Genomic DNA, 22,136 nt, shown 5'->3' with positions numbered 1-22,136 from the left:
AATATATTATGGTTTATAACTTACTATATTATTAGAAATTAAAATTTTTTTTTTCTTTCATACATGTGTGTATATATACATATGTGTGTGTTTATGATGTATGCATATTTTTTGAGTTTATCTTTTACGATTGCATTTGGTATTGGCTGAAAAGGCGATTTTTTTACTATTTAGTTTATTTTTGCTATTATTCAACTTATTTTTGCTACTATTTATGGATCTCATAGCACTTTTTGGTACTATTTATGGATCACATTGTACAATTTCAGCTAGCTTTACTTTGTATCTGTTTGGATACACGTTTCTGCGTCCACGTTTGTGGGTTTTACTCTTCTTCTTTTTTGGCACGCGTTTCAGGAGCAAATAACACTGTTACAGTTACTGTTCATGCACAGCAGCCATAATATTTGACTTTTCAACACATCAATGGGTCCCTGTACTATTTACGGGACTCACAAATCTCACTTTTCAGCAACTTTTTCATTAAAAAAGGGTCCCACAGTATTATTCACATATTTAAAAATTATTTTGCTACAGTGTTTTCAGTTTTAGCAAAATAAGTTCTATCCAAACAGGCCTTTTATGTATGATATGTTCAACAAAAAAATTTTAGTTTCAGCTAAATAAATTATTCCCAAACGGATCCTATATTAATACTACAGTTTAGTCATGTCAAGGAAAAATCCAACACCCACCACTAGACCATGGTTTTATAGAATATTACAAAGTATCATGGTTTTGTAATACTAAGAGCTACCGTAGTTTGGAGTTATCATACTTTTTACCATATAAGCCTAATATATTTCTATATATTTTCAATATTGGATTTATTGTAACATAAATTAATTCTCTTATTTCCGCTGTCTATACATAATTTTCTTTTCTTATTTTTATTTTAAAATAGTATCAAAAGTCACAATCTTTGTTTCTCATCAACATTTGTTGCCACTTCCGCTTATTAAAATTATGAATGGAACAGAAATGATAAAATATGTTCGTTAAAAATGAAATCAAACCACGCATAATAAGACTTTAGTGGCTCGAGCCACCCTACGCACGTGGCATGGATCTCCAGCTCTATGCCTTACTGTGTCACAACTTAGAGCATCCGCATCAGTCCATGGAAACTCTTGTAAAATACAAAAAACAGCTCTTTTTACACATTTTGACCCAAAAATGCTCCACATCAGTGCTTCTAAAATTGTGTAAAAATGTGTATATTTCTACACGAGCTACAGTAATCGTGGAAATATACACGGCTACTGTAGCTCGTCCATTTATTATTTTATTCATTTTCCGTTCGCTCCCTTTTTTCTCTCTCTTCTCCGTGCTCAACAAACTAAGTAACTTCTCTTCTCCTCATCTTCTTCTTTTTCCTCAAATGCACACAAACACACCCACACACAAACACATCCACACAGAAAAATCAACACAGAGATACACTTGCTCAAAAAAAAAAAAAAAAAAAAAAACTAGAGATACACAAACACACCCACACAAACAAACCCAAACACACAAACAACAAAGAGACAGATCAGTGCTTATCGGAACGATCGGTATTTGATCGGTGCTTGACTGGAACGATCGGAGCTCATGGGTCTTGCTTGATCGGAGCTAGTGGGTCTCGCTTGATCGGAGCTCGTGGGTATGGATCTTGCTTGATCGGAGCTAGGCAGATCGGTGCTTGTGGATCGGAGCCTGATCGGAGCTGTGGATCGGTGCTTTTGACCGGAGTTTGTGACCGAGAGGGAGAGAGATGGGTGGATCGGTGCTTCTGACTGGAGCTTGTGACCGGAGCTTGTGACTGAGAGGGAGAGAGATGGGTGGATCGGTGCTTCTGACCGGAGTTTGTGACCGAGAGGGAGAGAGATAGACCGGAGGGATGGGTATACAGAGACCAAGAGGGATGGGTATACAGAGAGAAAGACCAAGAGGGATGGGTATATAGAGAGAAAGACCAAGAGGGAGAGAGATGGGTGTAGAGAGAGAGAAAGCAACAATCAGATAAAATGGTGGAGAGAGAGCGCGCGCGTATAAAAAGGGTTAGTTGAGAGATATAATAAAATAATTAAGAAAATTGATTATTTAAATAAAAGAAGTTGTAGAATAGATGAACTGATGTGGGTGTTTTGTAAAAGTGATAGTGTAAAATAGAAAAAGTAGGTTTTTGGTGTAAAATAGACGGAATCTTTTAAACGAGCTGATGTGAATGCTCTTAAAGCAAACAGTTACAGTTGCACTTCGTAAACAATAAAATGGGTCAATTGCCGAAGCATTTTACTAAATTGAACTTCATTTGATCCATATAACCAACAAGAAAAATAGATTGTGATTATTTTTGGAGGGGCATTTATAAAAATTTCTGTGTATGTATGAAATCTAAAATAGTAATGTACAATATTTCATAACTTAATATGTGTTATAAACAACAACTAAATATAAGTTTTTTTTTTTTTTTTTGAAGTGCTAAATACATATAAATATAGTAGTAATATATACTGTATATTTTAATCAAACTAATCAAATATATTAATAAATTATAATTCCATACTATATATAATATATTAATTTTTTTTTTATAAGATAGAATTTCTACTCTAACCTAATCTAAGTGTATATGTGTGTAAAACTCCCTTTTGGAAATTTGAACTCCAGCCCTTACCCTCCACACTCCACAAACATTTATACTTGTGGTATTAATTATTACAATAACAAATAATATATTATAAGGAAAATAAAAAAGAAAGAAAATGAAAAGTAAAGTAAAGAAATAAAAAGAAAGCAAATGAAAAGTAAAGTAGCACAAAAATACTGTACATGGGTGAGGGTTCTACGGAAATTTCAAACTTGTCTTTCACTCTTTCTTGTCTAATTTAGTTACACAGAACTTTTACTTTTATATTATAAACCCAAAATTGCAATAGCAGTGGGAAAATGAAAAAACTTAAAAGAAAAAAAATATTTTGAATTGTATTATATTTTACAATATTTTTACAAAATGTTAATGTGACTAACTTCTTATTAGTTTTCATTTAGATCACTATTAATATCATTTTTTTGTTTATTAATAACCAGTAACCACATCAGCAATTTATAATATTTTTTGTAAAATAGTTTATATTTCTAGTATTATCCTTCTATTTAAATGAAAGTTATGTTTATTTTTAGACTTTCTTAAATATATATATATATATATATATATATATATACACATGTGTGTGTATATTATGGGGGTATGGGGCCAACATGATAAGGTTCTTTTAAAAAAATTTAAATTATTTAGGATAATTTCAACCAAAAAAAAAAAAAATCAATAGGCCAAAACTGAAGATTTTATATTGCAATAATTTTGTCCATGAGCCAGAAAAACTCGCAAAACAGTCGTCGCAAAGAGAGGATTTGGGACCTTTAGGCTTTAGTTATGGAATGACAGCTGAATAATGACCCAATAAGAACTTTTTTTCACAAATTTTCACTACTGCCGAAATGTTCTTGAGTTGTAATTTGTAAACGTTAGACAATGAAGTGGTGTGGTGATGAGCCTTATGAGAACTAAAAACAAAAATTTGACAAATCAACAGAGATGGAATTTGTTACGAAAAACAGTCATATGTTTGTTTTAGTTATTCCGCAGAGAATTGCTGCTTTGAAGTTTACACTAGATCGGTTAGACCACCAGCAGAGGCTCCATACATATTGGCCTTGTGATGATTATTCTCTAATTCCCCGAGAGAGAGAGAGAGGTCGTGTTAGCTAAAGAGTAATCTGTTTATATGGTCTGTAAACAGGTAAAGTTATGCATATATGAAGTAATCATGATTCACGAGAGAAATTGAAATTGAATTTGAAATACACACAATCCTAGCTAGTTACTAGCTATATATATATATATATATATATATAGCTAATTAGCCAGCTCCATTGCATACAACAAATGTACATATTCTGATCTGATTTGTCTGAACTAGCCTTGAACTTTGAAGGGTAATCATGAGAGAGAGAGAATTGGTCCTTCTCCAGTATTGGTTTGGCTGCAGGGTTGTGTAGAAATAGGAGAGGGAGGGAGACAGCTGCGGCGGCAAGTGGGACAGGAGGTGTGGGAAGACAACCACTGTTGAATGCAGTTCACGTGGAAGCCATGGTTACACCTTCCCAACACACGAATCCCCTCTCCCTCCACGAACTCCGACAAGCAAATCGCGCACTCTGCTTCCGTTCCAGCCAGCTTCATCCCCGTCGAAAACACCAGGCCCGGACCTGCAATTAACGTATCAGCTGCCTCTTTCTCCAGCGTGCTCTTTCGCTCATCATGTTGTACTTCTTGTTGTTGTTGTTGCTGTTGGTTTTGGGGTAGTGGTTGTTGGTGATTATTGCCACCACCACCACCACGTAGGAAGCAGCGAATGGCGGAGTTGAGAACCAAAGCACATATGAGTGCGCAGAGGAGGATGATGAGGACTGAGGCCGCGTTTGCTTCAAAATCCCGAGAATTAGAGTACGGCTGCCACCTGTTGCAGCCATCATCTTGTGGCTCACATCTTGTTCTTGTGGGGGTCGACGGAGAGAGTGGTGGGGAGAGGTGTATTATAGCAGATTCAGCTGCTACTGCCGCTACTACTGTTGCTGCTGCAGCTGGTTGTGGTGTTAGTGGTCGCATTTGTTTCTCTCTTTTCAGTTCTAAGGCTCACTGAAACATTCTGTATTTTCTGGCCTATGGCTTTGCTTTTGTTGTCTTCACTCTTTGAGGTGAGGCACAGCGCAGAGGCACTCAGTTATGCTTTGGAGAGAGAGAGAGAGATTGCGTAGGAGTCCAGACTGGTATTATTGATATGCGCACCAGGCATCAAGAAATGAATACGTACGCCTAAGGTTAATCTTTTGAATTTCCAAAAACACGTGGATCTTTCCAGGACGTGTAATTTTACTTTGTTAGTGTATTAGTTAGTGGTAATTACCATAAACTTATCTTATGTGGGGCCTGCAGTTCCTTTCTCTTCCTTCTAACTTGGCTTTACAGATTTCCTTAACCGCACTAAAAAAACCCCTTTCGATGTTCAACATATTTTGGGAGACAAGAATCTCACCATTTTCAAACGCTACTTCTTTTTAGAATATGAATATTACTTCTTCAAAAAGTCTTTCTTTAGGATCCTTATTTTTCCTTCATTATTTTCACTTTGGTATCTTTCCACTTGGTTTTTCTTCGTATTATACTATTATTCTTCCCTGTCTCTGTTTAACCTTTTTTTTTTTTTTTTTTCCATATCTTTGAGAACACGTGTTATACATCCAGGATTTCAAAATTTATATGAATTTAGAGTCTCTGATGATTTTAATAAGTGTCGTTTATGGGACTTGATGTAAACTTTTTATGGTTAGTCTTAATGGTGCTGATTGATAACGGATATAAACCCCAAGAAAAACAAGAGATTGAAATGTGACAATCATAATAATGTGCCCATTGCTAGATAGAATACATAATTAAATGCATCATTACATTATATCATCATGATATCATGTACCCATTGAAAAAAGGATAAAAGAAGAGGAGGGAAAATGTTAACAAATACCGTGCGGTGCTCGTTATCATTTCCCTTTTTGAATTGAACTTAAAAAAAAGGGAAAAAATTATTAAATAAATTGTCAAAAGGCGTTAAAAACTGCCCAAATATTTGAAAAGTTACCAAGAGATATGTTGTTGACGGGCATCTTATGATGCCCGTTGTGTTAAGGTGCCTGTAAACACAATCCAAAGAAGAGAACCATCCAGTTGCTGTAGACCCCAATAATGGAGAACTGATCTTTGGGCTTTTCTATCTCAAAAGTGGGTAGAAAACAAAAAACAAAAAGGACAGATGAACCAATGGGCTCCGAAACCATTAGAGCCTTTCAACAAACAGAAATGCTGACAGTAATTTCTAGTTTGTTCGTATTAGGGGAAAGGGGGTGAGGAGATATCAGTTACGTCCTTCTCAACCTTTAAAATTTGATTATCGGGAAAAAAAATAAAAAAAGAAGAAAAGATATCAGATATGTCTCAAAGGTTTCAGAAAGACGTAGACACTTGTCTCCATCTTTATCTGCTACTCAGAATTGCTCAGAGAATTGGACTTGTTATAAATTTTGTCGTGAATAAAAGAGGCCCACATCAGTAAACGAACATGAACTTGGCATGCCAAAACGCTGGCCTTTTTGGATCCACCGAGTTGACTCAGCAAATACATTCCACATGCCACATGTATCACGACTGCCCCCACTACTTGTACTAGAACCTTCATTATTTAACATTCTCAACAAGAAAAAAACAATACATTATTATTGAATAGATTGAAAATGAAATTGCCTGCCAGAGAGGCAACTTATCATAGTAGCAAATTGGAGCATCTTCTGCTACTAATGTCATATCTACTTTGCGAGTAGCGTGGTAGCGTCCTTGTCACCATTCCCCATGCCTATAGTTAATATGTTTAGTAAGAGATCCTTCGTTTTTTCCATCAATTTCGTGGGCCCAAGAAAACTAACTGGCCCAAAACAGTCAGGTCAATTTTGAGTCCAATGACTTCAACATTTTTTTTTCTTTCAATAGGGTGATAGAAAACCTGCAGCTCATGAAACTAGACCAACCAGATGAAATAACAAAGCCAAGGAACGATGAAACAGAATAGGAGCGGAGTTTTGAGGAGGAAGCTACCCAAAGCACCCGAAGTTGGAATTGGATAACCAAGGTAGAGTTGGTAATACTTTTGGTGTTGGAAATACTAAATGAATGTATAATATTTTTTAAGTAATAAAATATACATGAATGTCTTTATATAGGAGGCAAACTGTATAGTACAAGTATGTGTGCTATACAAGTAAACAATGTGAGCCTAAAGCTCATAACCTATTACACGTTAACAGCTCCCTTCAAACTCAAGATGGGTGTGAGACCAACTTGAAGTTGTCAACCAAATCATGAAAGTGTCCCTTAGGATGTGAGTTGGTGAAGATATCTGCAAATTGATCTTTAGAGGAAACCGAGAACAGCTTGAGAGCAACATGGATAAGATGATAAAGGATAAAATGACAATCGATCTCGATGTGTTTAGTCCGTTCATGGAAAATATCATTGTGAGCAATATGAATGACACTTTGGTTGTCACAATAAAGAGAAGTAGCAGAAGATGTGGACACACCTAAGTCCTTAAGAAGCAATCATAGCCAAAGGAACTCAAATATGGTATCAGAAAGGGCATGATATTCTACTTCAGTACTGGAGCAGGCCACAAGGGTTTGTTTCTTGCTTCGCTGAGAAATAAAAAAAGAACTAAGAAGAAAGCAATAGCTAGTGGTAGACCTGCGATCAGTGGAATCTCCTACCCAATCAGCATCAGAGAATGCACGGAGAATAAGAGGAGACTGAATAGAGTAAAAAATGCCATGGAAGAGAATGCCCTTCAGGAATCGAAGAATGCATAGAACAGTAGTATAGTAAGTCAATCGTGGAGCAGACAGATACTGGCTCACTTGGTAAACAACATAGGAAATGTCTGGATGAGTGATAGTGAGATAAACTAGGCTACCAACCAAGCGTCTGTAAAAAGAGAGATTAGACAATGGTTTCCCCCCTGAGGGAGTCAGATGCGCATTAAGTTCAATTAGAGTGTCAATAATCTTGCTATCAGCGAGTCCAGCTTGAGACAAAAGTTTAGAAGCATACTTGGCTTGAGTAAAATAAAGTTCATATATAGAATAAGTGATTTCAAGACCCAAGAAGTAGCTGAGATGTCCAAGATCTTTCATCTCAAACTGCAGACTGAGAAAGTAATTGAGTTTCTTGAATGCTACTAAGGTCATCACCAATTATGATCATATCATCTACATATAAGAGAAGCAAAATAGTGCTGCGACGAAGAAATAAGGTAGATTCATAATGACTGGCAATGTAACTTAAGCGAGAGATGGTAAAGCTAAACTTGGTAAACCAAGTTCATGGAGTTTGTTTAAGGCCATAAAGAGCACGTCGAAGGTGACAAACCTTGTTTGGATCAATAGAGACCAAGAGGAGGTTGCATATAAACTTCTTCACTTAAATTCTAATTAAGGAAGGCATTTTTGACATCTATCTAAAAAATGCCCCATTTACTAGCAGCGGCAACAACTAAAAGGGCATACACAATTGATATTCGAGCAACCAGAGTAAAGGTCTCTTCATAATCAATCTCATTCTTGTGTGTAAAACCTTTTGCACCAAATCCCAAGTATGGTTTTTAGATAATGCATCAAGTTACTCTTTCATTACAATCTGCCATAAAAGGTCAGTGGAGGCCTCACGATAGGTGTGAGGCTCGTATAGTGTAGCAAAGGTAATGTAACAATGATACTCAAGTAAATGTGCAGGAACAGATCTTACCCGAGTTAAGTGACGAAGTGGAATATCTTGTGCAAGATCTTCAGGTAGAGCAGGAGTAAGGAACCCAAGCTTAAGGTTAGGTAACTCGTCTTTGACCTGTTCATTAAAGGGTGATCCAGGAAAGACATCAAAAATATCTAATGGTTGGATAGAGAAGTCAATAGAAGGATTATAAGCAACTATAGAAGGAATATATGGCTCATCTAGAAAAAGATCTAAGATAGAGGAGGTAGATAGGGAGGCACGGAAGTGAGAGAGCTCGACAAAAAAGTAATATTCCCAAAAGACAACATTACAGGAGATACGGAGACAATGAGAGACAATATCATAACACCAATGCCCCTTTTGAGTTTTGCCATAGCCAATAAAATAACGAAGCCTAGACCGAGGCTTAAGTTTGTTTTGCTCATGTTTCTGAAGAAGAATGAAACAAGCAGAACCGAGGGAGCGAAGGTGATGATAGTCTAGAGGTGACCCAAAAAGGCACTCATATGGAGTTTGATTTTGAATGACAGGACTAGGATGCGATTAATAGCATGAACAACATGAACAGCAGCTTCACCCCAAAAAGGAGCAGGAAATTCGGCAGAAAGAAGGAAAGCACGAACAGTGTCAAAGATATGATGAAGTTTTCATTTGGCTCTACCATTTTGCTGAGAGGTATCTAGACAAGTTAGTTGATGAATAGTGTCATAGGAATGCAAAATAACTTAGAAAGCATATTGAGTGTATTCAAGAGCATTATTAAATTGAAAATTTTTAATGTGTTTGGAAAATTAAGTTTCAACAATTTTTGCAAAATTACAATATACTTGCAATAACTCAGAACGATGTTTCATATAAAAAATCCAGCAATAGTGAAAATAATCATCAACAAAGATAACAAAATATTGAGATCCACCAATACTAAAGACAGAGGAAGGCCTCCAGACGTCAGAATGAATTAGGCCAAAGATATCAATGGACATTGATTCACTAGTATTGAAAGACAAAGTTGATTGTTTTCCTAACTGACATGAAACATAATCAAAATTTTCGTTGGACACTGAACTTAACAAACCTCTAGAAGTCAAGTGTTGTATCTGAGAGGAAGATACGTGACCAAGTCGGGCATGCCAAATTGCAAGGGAATGAATAGAAGAAACTACAGCAGTATCAACAACAACAGAAACAAGAGTGCTTGCTCACTCCCAAGTGCAGGAGATCGTAGCAATATAATTCTCGGAGTTCCGAGGTCGAAACACAAAGAGCGGGGTAAATTCAAAGACAATGTAATTAAAAAAACTTTTGGTGAAGATGAAGAATAATTTTTGTCTGGTAATTGTTAACAAGAATAATAATAAAAATTAATTTTAATCAATAATGTAAATACTAGGGCATCAGGGTGTTTCCTTATATCGATATGAAATTCTTTGTGATCTAAGAAAACATCTATTTCATAATTGATTGTTCTTATACAATTAAAAACTTATGATTCGGTTGAACTGAGACAATTCAAGAACGCATGATAACCTTGATTGATAATACGGTTAGAAAAGTTTTCAGAAAAACCCATTCACTTTAAATTCTGATTTCTATTTGAAACTATTAGAAATTCATCTAAATAATAAGAAAAACATGATTGAACTTATTTAAAGCATATAAGAACTAATACATCAAAAGAAATCTAATTGAACAATCAAATATGTCGTTGATAAAATCCTAGAAAGAATCACATTAAATATTCATACAGTATAGAAGAAACATAACCCCTAACCCTAGCAAAGAGTTTAGGCTGCCATTAGAGAAAGGAAAATACAAGGTTTTCTCTCCAAAATTCGTTCTCCACAGCCTCCCTTCTAAACCCTAATGTCTAAGTGTCCAAAGAAAATAAAAAATTTACTATTTTAATTTCCGTTCAGGTTTACAGCGGTAACTTGTGAGTTAATTTCAGCCTTCAAAAAATGAGAATTTCGAAAAACTCAAAACTGGAAAGTTGTAGATATTTAAATCACGGTTCCAACCCATCTAGCCTTGTGTCAATTGGATTTTTGAGAAGAGATATACACCCAAAATACTGATCAGTACTCAAATCAGATTTTTCCTTTTCAGATTCTGCTTCTTTGATTTCTTTTCTTATTTGAAGCTTCCAATCATGGTAGACGATCCAAGCACTCCAGCTGCACCTCCTTAGACATTTAAGCATGGTCCTTTAGCTCCACTTTAATTCTAGTTTGACCTCCATTCTCTCACAAATTCCTGTAAACTCATCTTTCTCACATAATTTCCTGAAAGTAGAAAATTACACACAATGAATAGCATTTTATTCAAGAAATTATGTAAAGATAAATAATAAGGACTAATACAAATCATGACTTAATTATACAAATTAAGCATAATAATAAAGAGATAACGCCCATATAAATATATAACAAGTATATATTTTAAGGCGTTATCAAAGAGCAATGGGTAGAAGACAAAGATTGTCCATGGGAAACATACGCCCAACTCTAGGACCGGTCCCAAGCTCTTGTCCTGTCCTCAGATCCTGCACAATACACCTAGAATAATCAAAGGTAATGTGATAACCTAACTCAGCTAATTATCCCACAGAAAATGAATTGTAAAATAGGTTAGGAACATTAAAAACCCTAGGAACCGAGAGGTTGGAGGTCGAAATAGAACCTACATTATGACCAAACATTGTGGAATCATTTGCTGTGCAAATATTAAGAGGGTGTGGTGTAGGTTTAGGTTGAGAAAATAAGGACAAGTGAGGTGTCATGTGATTGCAACAAGCAGAATCCATAAACCAAGAGGAAGGAGACATACCAGATTGAACTGAGAGAGAAGATGAATAAGATGCATTACCAACCATAGGAATGGTATTAGCGATGATGTTTTAAAAGTCAACTGTGGAAATGGTGATAGTGGATCCAAAAAACTTGGACTATGGGGAGATGGGAGCCATTGGTTAGATATTCTCAGTGTTAGCAATAGTAGCAGTAGAAATGGAAGCATCTAATTTATGGCGATGATAGCAAGTCTCAATATTATGGCCAAGACGTTTGCAAAAGCATTTGTTGGACTGTTAAGGACGATTGTTTCAATAAGAAGAAAACATGTCCTTATTCTTCATCTAAAAGCAAAATATATAAAAATGGACTACAAAAATGGAATCTACGCGAAAAACTGGGTTAGGAGCACTTAAACTGCAAAAAAGTCAATGATCAAAGTCAACGGTTAACGACTCGGCCAACGAAGTCAACTATGATGACATCAGCAAGATGACATAAACAGTTGACTGATGCTAGCATAAGGAGCTAACTGGTTGCTAACGTAGTGATGACGCAGAGGATGACGTTTGCTAAGGCTTACATGGATACTGACATGGCAGTGATGACATCAGCATGAAACCCAACAGGGCGTGAGGCAAGTGGAGGCAACTCGCCGAACCTTTGGGCGGCGCGTGGGGGCACATGGCAACTCCAATGTAGACGTTTTCGGTGGCGTTGAGTAGATCGGTTAACGGTCTACATGGTGATAAGTCTCGTGTCTTAATCGAAGGTCAGAAGTGACAAATCCAATGGAGGTAGTGGTCTTGGCAACGGAGAATGACCTTCTGGCGATGGAGATTCAACCTTGAAGACCTCTGATGGCGGCAGAGCAGTCTAGAGATGGCACTAAAAAGGCTTACTAACTGGAGAAGTTGAGGCAGCGAAAAATACTTACAAAGACAAGACTGCAAGAGATAAGAAATTAAAGTTAGAGCAGTGGCTCTGATACCATGTTAGAAATATTGAATGAATGTATTGTATTTCTCAAGTAATAAAATATACATGAGTCCCTTTATATAGGAAGCAGAATGTGTAGTACAAGTATGTGTTCTATACAAGTAAATAAGGTGGGCCTAAAGCCTAAACCTACTACACGTTAACAGGAAGCTATAAGGAAAAGCTGGTTAGAACCATTCCAGGTGACTATGAACAAGCCTTTGGTTTGGTTTGGCTTCCTCCATGTAGAAAAGGACGATGAATCTGGTGGTGAGGAAGAGGTGACTCGTGAAGAAGAAGCATTGAGAATTTGAGGAAAATATAAAATATATATAAATTAAGAAAGAGTATCCATACCTTTTGAACAAAGTCATTGATAAGTGCATCAAGTATTCTATCCCAAATTAAGTATCAGAGTACACCACTTCCATTCCAATATAGAAAGAACATTAATGATATAAGAATAAATATAAAAAATAGTTGCAATACTTCTAGGATGTTACTTGAAATCTCAATTTGGCCAACCTTTTTACTTCAGTTGACAGCAGGAGATTCAAATGGATTATGCTAGTTTATCTATTCTCTACAACAAATGCATATCTTTCCAATAAGTATCACTTAATAAATATCTAAATAGATTACAGTTCACTAATATTTCAATTTGTAAGGAAGCTTGATTTCTGATCAACTTAGGAATTATAAGGAAGAGCACTGTAGTGCATTAGTTGTACTGGACATGTGTCTGTATCTCCACGTGTTTGAAATTATAAGAGTTGGAATTATTGATTATAAAAGTACTCACATCAATGGATGTATAATAGGGAAAAAAATGTAAAATTTACATAGTTTTGCCTAGAAATGACCAACATCAATCAGTATATAATTGTATAAATTTACAAGTTTATTACCATAAATGTGTAAATCTACACTAACACTATTTATTTTGCATTTAGTTTTTTATTCTATTTTTTACGTATCTCAAGGATGAAGAAAGAGAGTGAATGATAGTTATTGTATGTGAAGAAAGATATCTTAATAGATTAAAGTCCACTAATATTTCAATTTGTAAGGAAGCTTCATTTATGATCAATTTAGGAATTATAAGGAAGAGCATTGCAGTGCATTAGTTGTATTGGACATGTGTCTATATCCCCACGTGTTTGAAATTATAAGAGTTGGAGAATTATTGATTATAAGAGTACTCACATCAATGGATGTATAATAGGGAAAAAAAATGTAAAATTTACATAGTTTTGCCTAGAAATGACCAACATCAATCAGTATATGATTGTATAAATTTATAAGTTTATTACCGTAAATGTGTAAATCTACACTAACATTATTTATTTTGCATTTAGTTTTTTATTCTATTTTTTATGTATCTCGAGGATGAAGAAAGAGAGTGAATGGTAGTTATTATATGTGAAGAAAGATAAACAGTTTTTTTTAAATCAAGAAAATTTGACAATTTAATGAAATGTAATGTAAAATAGATAATGAAATGTATGATGTTTTGAAAAAAAGAGTGTAAATTATAAAAAGTAGGTCATTATGTTAAAATGGACAAAAGATTTTGCACAATGCAAATGCTCTAAAAATGTTGTATTTTGGGAAAAAAATTGTAACACTTGTGATACTTTATTATAAACATCAACAAATAAGTACTAACAAAAAAAGTGTTTTTTATTAGGAAAAAAAAAAAATTGTTCAACGTAAATATAGAGATAGTTCGTACATTGTATGGACTATGGAATAGATGTTATAATTGTCGGTATTGTATGATACGCGATATGTATCGTATGTAAAAAGTTTTTTATCATAAGAGAGTATCGTAAGTGCTCATAAATCGTGTGATACAAGATATATATCATATGAAGCGAATCGTATCGTATCGTAAAATCGTATATATCGTACAATACATAAACATTTGCTTTAAAAGTTGTATTTTATTTAAATCTAATAAGTTGTTAGACTTGTCTTTAACATAAAATTATTAGATTACTTAATTTAGCCTAATAAAATAACATGTTCATAAGTTTTTTTTTTTTTTTAAATTCTTTATTCTACAAAATTTGGACTACACACTTACACTTCACTTTTATATTTACAAACAATATAATTATTTTTTTTCATTATTGTTAGAAGTTTAAGAAACTAGAATGCCAAGAAGAATTTTTTTTTTTTAAATTATTAAAATAAAAGAACAATAAAAGATAATAAATGTTGATGTTGAAGAAGAAAATTTCAAGAAGAAATAAGCTTGCAAAATGATGAATATGATGATAACATTTACTTAGATGAAATTGATTGGGTAATATGATGAAAAATATATTATTATTTTGGGTCATTTATAATGTATTATCACTTTTAAGTTTAATCAATTTGAATGTGTATATTATAAACAAATGCTAGTTTGAATTATTTAGTTAGCTTGTTAAATATTATTACATAATTTATGAATAATGACTATTAGTTGAATATATTCAAAATTTATAATGAATATACCATTTATATATGTATATATATATATACCTTTTTTTTATTATAAATTTTATTAAGTGTCTGTAGATATTACAACATATGATACAATACGATACCAAAAAATATAAAATCGATTCACTTTACAATTTACGTGTTGACAACTATGTTTAGGGGTGTTCACCAAACTACTCAAACTGCACAACTGCACCTAAACCGCCTACAAAATGAAGTAACCACACCGCAAGTGGTAATGAAACCGCACTGCACTGCATTGTGTGGTTTTTTGATAAATATATATTAATAATTTAATATTATATGAAGTAAGTGTCCAGCCTAGTGTTATTACATTCTAGTTTCACGTTAAAAATGAGTTTGTTTTGCTTAAATACAAAATCAAAAATTCAATACATCATTCACTTCTCCATCTCACACTCTCTCTTTCACAAAATCAAAAATTCAAAAGTTTAATATTATTTTTTTGTTTTGTATATACTATATATTTGCAATACTTTTAGTTTACTATAAATTTGTCATGAATTTGTTTTTGTTTTGTATATATTTATGTTACGTTTTTTGTTACATATAGGTTTTTTTTTTTTTTTTTTTAAGTGTACTATCATATTGTCATGATTATTAATAGTAAATTAGAAGTTGACCATGACATCTTAAAAAATATACCATCCCAAAATCGACCAAACCACATCTTGTACATTGCACCGCACTACACATATGACTGTAAAATTGAGGTGCAGTGCGGTTGTGGTTTTGGCCAAACTGCACCACAAAGAGTACTGTTTAAAATGGCCCAAAATCACACCGAACCGCACGGCGAACCCCCTTAACTATGGTTGTTGTTTTTTAGGTTGATTTGGAGTGGTTTGGGATTTTCTTACATATAAACATGAGTTTAAAAAAAAAAATTGTGCATTAGGGAAAAAATTGTTAAACATGAGTTTTTTTTTTTAAACAAAAAAAAAAAAAACTGTGCATTAGAAAAAATTGTTCAATTTAAATATTTATAAATGTATGTATATTAAGAAAGAAAAGTTGTCTTCTCAAAAAAAAGAAAAAAGAAAGAAAAGTTTTTTATAAAAAAAGATAAAAAGATATTAAACTTTTATGTTTACCCAAAGAATTGATAAGGTCATGATAACTTATAAGAACAATTAAACTGTTATTTTTATTTAAAAATGGAAATGTTAGCATATGCTCTAAGAAAAGTTTTTATGGAAAAAAAAAAAATTAATATTTTAAAAGATTTTTATATTTCTCATAAAAATTGTGTCAAAACTTTGCTAAAATAGTTTATTAACAATTTCCCTAAACGTACCTGCTAAGATGAGCCTTTAAAAAGCTGTTTGTTTAAAATTTTAATTTGTTATGTTTATTTATATTTGATAACAAATACGCCCCTTTCTTTATATGTAAGACTCTGTGGCGCTCTGCCTTAGAACTTATTTAGTAGAATATTTTATCTTCTTTAGACTGATATTTCTTTCCCTCCTTTAACATTGTTACTGGTAGGATTTGTTGGGTTTTTTCTTTGGGCTTGGGGAAACAGTTTTTATTTGTCCATGTAATGGATTCTATTCTCTCTTAATGGAACTGTTTCACTCTATTAGACAAAGAAACTTCTCATGTCCATCTTATAGGATGTGGTGATAATCCTGAGTTTGTTTTGGCAGCAAAGTTTTTAACCAAACATGCTTTGAATGTTGAGGCTATTGGTTGGACTTTTAAGCCACTCTGGAAATCTCGGAAGGAATTTAAGATTTGGGATGTTGGTAACCATGTTGTACTTTTTGTTTTCCAAATTGACACTGATGCTGATCGAATGTTGATGAATGAACCTTGGAGTTTTGATAAACACTTGGTTTTATTCAAATGTCTGGAAAATAATTCATCTACACAAAAGATTAATTTCTCTCATACTCTGTTCTGGATTCAACTACATGGCTTGCCACTGAATAAACTAAATATCGATATTGCAAAGGAGGTCAAAAAAATTGTGGGCACAGTAGTTTCAACTCAATTTAAGAATGATATGATAGGGTTGACTCTATATGTATTAGAGTCCAAGTTGATGTTTCAAAACCACTTTGTCGGGGCCGTAAAGTTGTTTTCGAAGATGGTAAGAAAGGATTGGTGGCGTTTAAGTATGAGAAGCTTCCTATTTTTGTTATTGGTGTGGGCTTGTAAGTCATGATGATAAGGACTGTGAGCACTGATTATCTAGCAAAGGAACTTTGGCTATTGAATCATAGGAATTTGGAACTTGGCTTCGAGCCCCGATTTTCAATTCTGGTAAGAAGAGCATGGTTATTGTTGAAGGTTTTGGGAAGAGGTTCATGGTGTTTCTTCACGGTTATTGGTGGCTAGGGCAGTTATTGTCAGTTCTATGGATACAGAACAAGGAACCATTATTCCACTAAGTAAGGAAATTCAAAAAATTTCAACTGAGGGTACAACAACTGTCACTCAAACCACTACTCCACTTTTTGCAGAAAAAAAAAAGAAAGAAAAAAAAATTATTTGGTGGGGATTAATCACTCCCTAAAATTCAGTAAGGATATTCCTTCGAATTGTCAAATTTCCTCTCTGGACACTTCACTTTCAACCCCAAATTCTTTAGAAGATACAATTCTATAGATAGATGCTGAATTGAAGAAGTTTGATACGGTGGATTCTCTTCAAAAAGGTGTGGCTTAGGCTTATCCAAACTCTATACTTCCCTCATCTTCAAAGACTTTATCTGATAAGCTAGATAAGGATTTATTAGATATCAATGTTGTGGGGATGGCTAAGGAGTCTAATGTAAGTATTGTATCTATTCCAACTTCTATTCTCGTGACTAATCAATCCAATGAAGATGATATGCCTCTTAATTCAAGGTCCTGGAAACGATTGGTCAGAAAGAAAAAGTTAAAGATTGTATCCGTGCATGATAAGTCTTATGGGAAGAAAGCAATGTCTGATAGTGAAGAAAATCAACTGGATTTACCTTGCAAACGCTTGTAGGTTTTGAAAGATGATGAAGCAATACCTTAGAAATTGGCGAAGGCTGTTATGCAACCCCGCCAAGAACAATGAGTCTCTTAGTTTGGAACTGTTGTGGGCTTGGGAACCTACGTATAGGGAAGGAGCTTAATGAATTAGTACGGGTTAAAGATCCCTCTGTCGTGTTTATAGCTGAAATATGGGCAGATGAAACAAGGCTAAAACAAATTAAAAAGGATATTCAATTTGATTGTTTGTGTTTTGTTCCAAGAGTGAATAGAGGGGGAGGTTTAGCTATGTTATGGAAGAATTCTATCAATTTGTCAAATGACTCTTTCTTTAAGAATCATATTGACTTAATTATTGATAAGGATTCGAGTGAAGATTGGAGATTTACAGGATTTTATGGGGAACTAGATACACAAAAGAGGAAGGAGTCTTGGGATTTACTTTGTTTGTTGAATCAACGTTTTGATTTACCTTGGCTCTATGCTGGAGATTTTAATGAGATTGTGAGTAGTTTAGAAAAAATGGGAGGAAGTTCAAGAAGTCAAGTTCAAATGCAACTCTTCAGGGAAGCAATTGATGAATGTGGTTTTTTAGATTTAGGTCTCTTAGGGTCTCAGTTTACTTGGCAAAGACACTTTTCTAATGGTCATTCGATTTGGGAAAGGTTGGATAGATGTTTGGCTGATAATGATTGGTTGATTAAGTTTGTTGGATCTAAAGTGCATCACTTGCATTGTAGTACTTTAGATCATAATCCATTGTGGATTGTCCTTGATGGTATAGAAACTACTAGACCATTTAAACCTTTTCGTTTGGAAGAGATGTGGCTATCAGATAGAGGTTGTGATGAAACTATTGAAGCTGTTTGGACTAACATTAATCATGTGGATTCTGGAATTCGAGTTGTCAACAAGATTAATAAGTGTGGAAAAGCTCTTACTTCATGGAGCCGAAATTGTTTTGGTAGTGTGAGGAGGGACTTGGAACAAGCAAGGAAAAAATTAGTGCAGACCGAAAAGGATGCTATGACTTCAGGGGTTAATTGAGGAGTAAAGTTAATGATTTTCTTGATAAAGAGAAATAATGTGGTTTCAAAGATCAAGATCTTTATAGGCTGTTCATGGAGATAGAAATTCAAAATATTTTCACAATAAAGCTACTCAGAGGCTTAGAAGAAATAAAATTAGGGGCATTAAAAATTTTGCTGGACTATGGGTTACAAATCCTATTGAAGTTGCTAACTGCCTTGTAAGCTATTACAAGTCCTTATTTACAACTTCTAGTATTTGTCACCCGAAGAAGCCATCAGTACAATTCCAAGTTTAATTACCCCAGAGATGAATGCAAAACTTTCTATAGATTTCATGTTGTGGGAAGTCCAAGCTGCTTTAAAACAAATGGCTCCTCTCAAAGCCCCTAGTCCTGATGGTATGCCTCCACTCTTTTATTAGAATTACTAGAATCTTGTAGGTATAGATGTTTCACAATCTGTTTTGTCTTTCCTTAATTCTACTTCTCTTCCCCAACACCTCAATCACACTTTCATTACTCTTGTTCCAAAGGTTAATAATCTGGAATTAGTTTCTAATTTTAGACCTATTAGCCTATTCAATGTTTTGTACAAACTCTTTTCTAAGGTTTTGGTGAATAGACTCAAGAAAATTCTGCCTTAGATTATCACAGAACATCAAAGCGCCTTTACTAAGAATTGGAACATATCTAACAATATTTTGGTAGCTTTTGAATCTCTTCATAGTATGCAGAATCACAAATCAGTTAAGGAAGGTTTTGTGGTTCTTAGACTTGGTATGAGTAAAGCATATGACAGAGTAGAATGATCCTTTTTGGAGGTTGTAATGAAGAAGATGGGATTCAACGATCAATGGATTTCTTTGTTGATGCTCTGTGTTAAATCAGTCTCATATTCCATCCTTGTTAATGGTGAACCTAAATGAGTTATTCATCCTACAAGGGGTATTCGTCAGGGTGATTCTCTTTCACCTTTTCTTTTTCTCTTGTGCACTGAAGGACTTAATGGACTTATTTCCCAAGCAACTCATCAGGGTGATATTTGTGGTTTTTCTTTGAGTAAGTGCATCCCAAAATTGACGCATCTTTTATAAGTAGACGATAGTCTTTTGTTTTGTAGATCTACTACTTTGAGGAATGTTAGAAAATTATGGATATTTTAGGAGTATATGAGAGATGTTTGGGTCAACAAATAAACAAGAACAAGACGACTATCTTTTTTAGTAAATCAACTTTAGAAGCTAGTAGGAATCAAATTAAAGATTGTGGAAATAAAGCAGTATGAAAAATATTTGGGTTTACAATCTTTTGTGGGAAGGAAAAGAAGCAGTGCTTTGATTTCATTAAAGAAAAGGTTTGGAAGAAATTATAAGGGTGGGAGGAAAAACTTTTGTCACAAGCTGGGAGAAAAGTTTTGATTAAAGCAGTGCTACAAGCTATCCCTACTTACTCAATGAATTGTTTCAAATTGCCTCTAGGTTTATGTAATGACTTTGAGAGTTTGATTAGAAAATTTTGGTGGGGTCAAAGGGGTGGTTGAAGGAAAATCCATTGGTTGAAATGGGATGAATTGTGTAAGCCAAAGGAGGGAGGTATGGGCTTTAAAGATCTTACTTTGTTTAATGATGCCCTTCTTGCTAAACAAGCTCGGCAACTTCTTCACAGTAAAGATTCACTATTTTACAAGGTGTTTAAGTTTAAGTTTTTTCCTCATTGTTCAATTTTGGATGATAAAGAAAATTTTTGGGGTTCATATGCTTGGAAAAGTATTCTAAAAGGTAGATATGTGCTCAAAAAAGGTGTTCGTTGGAGGGTTGGCACAGGGGAAAGTATTAATTTGTGGGCAGATCCTTGGATGCCATCCTTTGAAAATACAAGGCTTCAATCTCCTTTGCCAGAATCTTTTATTGGAGCTCATGTTACTAATCTTATTAATCCTATGACCAAACAATGGGATCTTTCACTCCTTAATAATCTGTTTCTTCCCCATGAGGTAAGTTCCATCATGTCTATTCCTTTGTGTAAGAATCGGGTTGTTAACAAAATTTTCTAGCCTTTAAATCAATCGGGATTGTACGCTGTTAAATCTGGTTACCAATTCTTAGTGGAAGAGTAGAAGAATTCTGATGCTGATGGTCTGCAATTCGGCCAGGCAGATCTATTCCCTCTCGGTCAAGTTGAATGGAAGAAAATTTGGAGCTTGTCAATTCCAAATAAGGTGCGTAATTTTTTTTGGAGAGCTTGTAAAAATTCTATCATTGTCAAGACAAATCTAGTGAGAAGGAAGGTACTCAGTGAAGATATTTATGATCATTGTCATCTTTCCTATGAAGATACAATGCATGCTCTTTGGAATTGTCCTTGTCTTTCTCCTGTTTGGGATTTAGATTCAATGTGGAATTTTCGATGAAATTCAATTTTTAATAGATTTGGGGACTTGGTCAAATTTATCATTGATAGATGGAAGAATCTAGAGCTGTTTGCTGTTATAGTGTGGACAATCTGGTATAGGAGAAATCTCCTTCGCACATTAGACAAGCCTTTCCTTATTTCTCAAGTTCTTCCTAATGCAATTGCAGTTCATGTAGATTTTATCCATACTCTCTCTGATGATTTGCCAGCTCTAAATCCACATGGCTCATCCAGAGTAGTGTGGTTTCCTCCCTCTTACTTGATTTTTAAAGTTAACTTTGATGGTGTTGTGTTTAAGGAGAGTAATTTAGCTCGGATAGGGGTTGTAATTCGAGATGATCTTAGACAAGTTATGGCTTCCATGTCTAAAAATATTCATTTGCCTTCCTCAGTTGATAAAGTTGAAGCTTTGGCTATTTTAAGAGCCTTATGTTTTGCTCAAGAAGTAGGTTTTTCTTCTGTTATCCTTAAGGGTGACTCCAAGAGAGTTATAAAGTCTTTAAGGAGTGAAGAGTCTTTTTCTGTTTCTTTTGGTCATTTGATTGAGGATGCAAAGGTTATAGTAGTATCCTTTGTTGGTTTTACTGTTTCTCATGTTAAGAAACAAGGAAATTTTGTTACTCACAATCTTGTTAGACATGTTAGTGATTTAAAGGTGTGGATGGAGGGTGTTCCTTCACATCTTAATGTTGTAATTATTGCCCACTTGGCATCCCTTGTTTAATAATATTACAGCTTTCTGCTTCTCAAAAAAAAAAAAAAAACTTGGTGCAACCACTATTTTTAAGCTCAACTTTTAGTACGAGTTTCAAATATATATTCGAATTTAGAATAGATGCTCTCAATCCTTTTTTATTTTATTTTATTTTAATATTATTCTTAAGTGGATCGAGTCTTATAGCTTAATTGACACCTCTCTATGCATAAAATAAATTTTTTTTTTTAGAGATGCTACGTCTACAATATTTTTACAACAAATCACAAGTGGTTAGTTGTTATTGGTTCAAATTTCAAAGTAACGATAAGATTACTTTTTTGCCCCAACAATAACAACTAGTAACAAC

General features: G+C 34.2%; 2 protein-coding genes across 2 annotated transcripts; one reads left to right on the top strand and one right to left on the bottom strand.

Moving 5' to 3' along the window:
• Positions 1-3,807: 3,807 nt before the first annotated feature.
• LOC115977789 (RING-H2 finger protein ATL79) lies at positions 3,808-4,855 on the bottom strand. The gene has a single exon (XM_031099808.1). The coding sequence runs from the start codon at positions 4,655-4,657 to the stop codon at positions 3,989-3,991; it is 669 nt and encodes a 222-aa protein (XP_030955668.1). The 5' UTR covers positions 4,658-4,855; the 3' UTR covers positions 3,808-3,988.
• A 15,744-nt stretch (positions 4,856-20,599) lies between these two features.
• LOC115962109 lies at positions 20,600-21,796 on the top strand. Its single transcript, XM_031080986.1, has 3 exons — positions 20,600-20,653; positions 20,766-20,878; positions 21,088-21,796. The coding sequence occupies exons 1-3, from the start codon at positions 20,600-20,602 to the stop codon at positions 21,794-21,796; spliced, it is 876 nt and encodes a 291-aa protein (XP_030936846.1).
• Positions 21,797-22,136: the final 340 nt, after the last annotated feature.

Source organism: Quercus lobata, chromosome 2 (genome assembly GCF_001633185.2).
Source record: "Quercus lobata isolate SW786 chromosome 2, ValleyOak3.0 Primary Assembly, whole genome shotgun sequence".
NCBI classification, from domain to species: Eukaryota; Viridiplantae; Streptophyta; class Magnoliopsida; order Fagales; family Fagaceae; genus Quercus; species Quercus lobata.
The sequence above is the reverse complement of the archived record's forward strand: the minus strand, read 5'-3'. Positions and strand labels throughout refer to the sequence as shown.